The sequence below is a fragment of the Wasmannia auropunctata genome, unplaced genomic scaffold (assembly GCF_000956235.1).
Source record: "Wasmannia auropunctata unplaced genomic scaffold, wasmannia.A_1.0 LD335370.1, whole genome shotgun sequence".
Classification (NCBI taxonomy): domain Eukaryota; kingdom Metazoa; phylum Arthropoda; class Insecta; order Hymenoptera; family Formicidae; genus Wasmannia; species Wasmannia auropunctata.
In genome coordinates this window covers 14,616-18,449 of record NW_012027520.1, presented here as the reverse complement: position 1 = coordinate 18,449, position 3,834 = coordinate 14,616, and the positions used below count along the sequence as shown (strand labels likewise).

Sequence of the window (3,834 nt, the reverse complement as noted above, 5' to 3'; positions counted from 1 at the left end):
AAAAACGTAAGTCAAGTGTTAATAAAAAATTTATATATATATATATATATATATATATAATAAAATTGTATTATGAAAAAAGTTATATAATTCTATTTAAAAAATGGCGATGATCTTTATGTGACTTTGAAAAATCGATTATTTGTCCTCCTTCACATCATAAAACTTTTGTCTAAAATATTTTTTCGTAAGATGGTTTTCTTTTGCAATATTTGATTGTTAAGATTAAAACGAATCATTCTGTAAACACACACAACATACACACACATTTCTTTTTTATATTTCAGTATGTTATTAATTTGTTTAATTTATTTCTTCATTTTATCTATTATAAATACTATAATAAAATGGGTGCATTTATTACTTTCAGACGAGACCGAGGATTCTGTTACAAAGTAGCCTTATTGGAACAAAATGACGTCAGCAGGGAACAGCCACAGGAACTGTCTTGCTATGGAAATGTGATATTCAGCTATTTAATTCCAAGTGTATTACATTTAGTAGCGTATTTATACACGATATATCTATTTCGCGTTAAGGAAAATGAGCAGCTGCAGAATCTGATGGAGAGAGCGTTTCTGCTCTCTTCAAATCCGATAAATCGCGGCAACCAAAAGCGCCTTGTGCACATACTATGGTTGTTCATAGCATTAAGTATAGTGTGGATGATCATAGCACTGGTTACTGTGAATATTCAGATGGCAGAAAGAAATATTGTGTTTCAATGGATGGAAAATAGGTAGTTATACGCATAGTAATAATAATAATAATAATAATAATAATAATAATAATGTATAAATGATTTGTGCATAGAATGAAGAATGTTACTTCGGTAATTAAATTGAAACATTCGTATTTCGTCCTTTACAGTCCATATCAGGTGAAGATAATGTTGAAAGTACTCCTAATCATCTGCACCTTATGGCACGACATGGTCCAGGGGACCATTATAACAAGCTACTGTCTGCAAGGACAGCTATTGATGTCGCATCTTTATTTTCTACGCGGAAAGCTGCTCCAACATATTCTACTGCCCATTGATTGGATGAGGGTCTGTGATTCACATCTTGCAATAATCTTTTACTCTGAAGAAAGAAATAAACAAATATTTTTCAAGATTAGTAAAAACCGTAAGACACATATATATGCGATAAAACTTTCTTTCTTTATGCACTTAATTGGAGGAGTCTCCACTTTAATTCCTAGTGCACACAAAAGATGCCTCAATTTGACGTCCTTTGAAACCGACTTTAGACTGAAATTCTACGTCTAATTTCTAATGTAATTCTCAATGCTTTATATTCATTCCGAAATTTGAAAATTTTTCTGTGAATTTTCCATAGAATTTTTATATAAATTTTTCACAATTTTTATGTAACTTTTTAAAAAATTTCTTAAATTTTTTTGTATAAATTGAAACATTTTTCAAAAATATTAAGAAAGTCTTACGTCTTTCCTAAAATTCTTTATATATGTGAATTCTGAAAATTCTAAGATTTTTCATTTTAGAATTTCTAAAGAAATGTATAAAATATAAACAAGGCATTTTTTACATTTTCATAAATTTGAAAGACGAAAAATTCTTAAAAATATGAACATTTTTTTTACCTGAGCCACGTTCGCTTATTGAAATTGTTGACTGAAAATACAAATTTAAACCGATTTCAAAATATTGCTAACTGAGAAATCTTCTGCACAAGAAGTGAAATTGGAGATTAAAGTGCACAAAGACAGAAACGATAATAATATAAGTATATATATATATATATATATATATATATATATATATATCTATATTCGCGGCAAGCTTAGCTTTGAATTGAATTTTATCGTTTGTCTATCGACAAGTTAATTATTTAACTTTATCGATTTATTTGTTTATTCTATAAGTTTCCCTTTATTTGTGACTTACAGGACATCGACGAGTTCAAGAAGCTGCTGAAATACTTCAATGATGAATTAGGTCCAGCTGTTTGCATTTATACTATAGTTAAGTTATCATGGGCAGTCGCCGGTATCGTATGGTTGTTTCAATATTACATCAACAACAATCCTGGAGACAACAATCCTGTTACATATGCTAACATAATGAATGTTGTGTTATGGATTTTGATTTCGATCGCTCCATTTATACAGGTACATCACTATTACATTACATCTTTTCTACTGTTGATTAATATTACCAGAGTTGTATGATGTGTATGTGGATAGTAACTTAGACAGCGCATGTATATCCAAAATCGAGACATGCTGTTTGGGAACTAGTTAAAAAGTTTAGGAGATATAGAATAAGTAAAGTTTTTAAAAGTCAATAACTCTACAAAGTAACTTATTAATTTTCAAATGAGTTAACTTTTCAAATTTAATTAGTCATTTTAAATATATTAACTTTTTAACTTGTATTAACTTTTTAAAAATTGAAATTTGTTCTGTCTTTCTAATATCCATATTTACTAATAAAATAGATTAACTTTAATCTCTGTTTAATTAAGTCGCTTTTACTGGTTCTTAGAACTAGAAAAAAAATAAAAAATGAGTTAATCGAGATTAAAGTTAATTTACAATATCTACAGTAGTGAAAATAAAAAGCGCTAATAGTATTTTCTTTGATACAATCTTAAATATTAAACAATAGGCTTTCGTCTTGTTTGCGATTGTCATGTAATTTTGAATTTAAAAAACCAAGATTTTACCAGTGACTATGATTTAAAATTAAGAGAAAAAAACTAATAAAGAAAAAGTTTGTAATAACTTCTATTTAATAATTATTTGTAATGTATTTTATATTATGCATAATTGCGACTATTTTTATGATTGTTACATAATTTTTGTGATTGTACATAATTTTAAGAGTAATTTACATTTTACTCTAAAAAAAGCTATATTTCTTATATTATACTTTATATAAATTTATAAGTAAACTATTAAATCTATAATATATTACAATTATTTGTAATTTTAATGTTCAAGGTGAATTTAAAGTATTTATAAAAATTATCATTATTTTAATTTAATTAATTCTTTTTAAAATTAACTTTTAAAAACTTTCAGTTAATTTAGAATTAATTTTTGTTTTATGTAATTTTTAACGTAACTTACAATTAGTTGAAAAAACTAATCCAGTCCTGAGTATATTATGCATTTTTAGGCTGCACGCTTAACGAATGCCTGCTCCATGATCCGAGCTGTGGGACATGAGATACGTATACGGCCGTTTGTGTATCAAACTACTTCAGGCGAAGATCTTGATAGTATACTCTTGTATACATCTTCATTGAAAATGTGTGCCAGGCTGTTCAGAATACCTATCAAGGGTAGATATTTATGCCTTCTGCTAACTATTGGCAGTATTTCTATTCTTACTTTAGGGCAGTGCCAGTTTTTCTCGTAATTATATAGTACAAGTACTTCAACCAAATACTGTGCTGCATAAATACATCAAGTATTTCTTAAGTCGATAATCATAGAATCGTTTATGTATATAGAATGTATATCATTTATAGTATATTTAATGTATACCATCATATTAAATTATTTAAATTCTATTATTTTTTTATGAACATTTATAATATATATTAATGTATAGATAATTGTGATGCATTAGAAAATGTGTGCGCAATACATTAAATTCGAATAAGAATCTTAATAAAAACTTACGCAGCTATGCATACTTTCGTTTATATCTCTATGACATTTCATATACAGGGTGTCTCGTACTCAATAGTACAGCGCTTGTGGGCAGGTAGTGTGGACCAAACTGAACAAAAAAGTCCTCTACCATTTTGCGATCTTCGCAATAGTTATCGAGATACTAATAATTATGTCTCTTATACA

At 27.6% G+C, this 3,834-nt stretch overlaps 1 protein-coding gene across 1 annotated transcript; it reads left to right on the top strand.

Annotated features, from left to right (window-relative positions):
* The first annotated feature begins 186 nt into the window (after positions 1-186).
* On the top strand, positions 187-3,670 carry LOC105457101. The gene is made up of 4 exons (XM_011701557.1): positions 187-739; positions 871-1,051; positions 1,915-2,136; positions 3,149-3,670. The coding sequence occupies exons 1-4, from the start codon at positions 348-350 to the stop codon at positions 3,389-3,391; spliced, it is 1,038 nt and encodes a 345-aa protein (XP_011699859.1). The 5' UTR covers positions 187-347; the 3' UTR covers positions 3,392-3,670.
* Positions 3,671-3,834: the final 164 nt, after the last annotated feature.

Excerpts from the sequence above, each read along its gene's own strand:
- LOC105457101 (XM_011701557.1), top strand. The coding sequence starts at position 348 with ATGGGTGCATTTATTACTTTCAGACGAGACCGAGGATTCTGTTACAAA. Across the intron at positions 740-870 it reads TTTCAATGGATGGAAAATAG|TCCATATCAGGTGAAGATAA; the intron begins GTAGTTATACGC and ends CGTCCTTTACAG. Across the intron at positions 1,052-1,914 it reads TGCCCATTGATTGGATGAGG|GACATCGACGAGTTCAAGAA; the intron begins GTCTGTGATTCA and ends TGTGACTTACAG.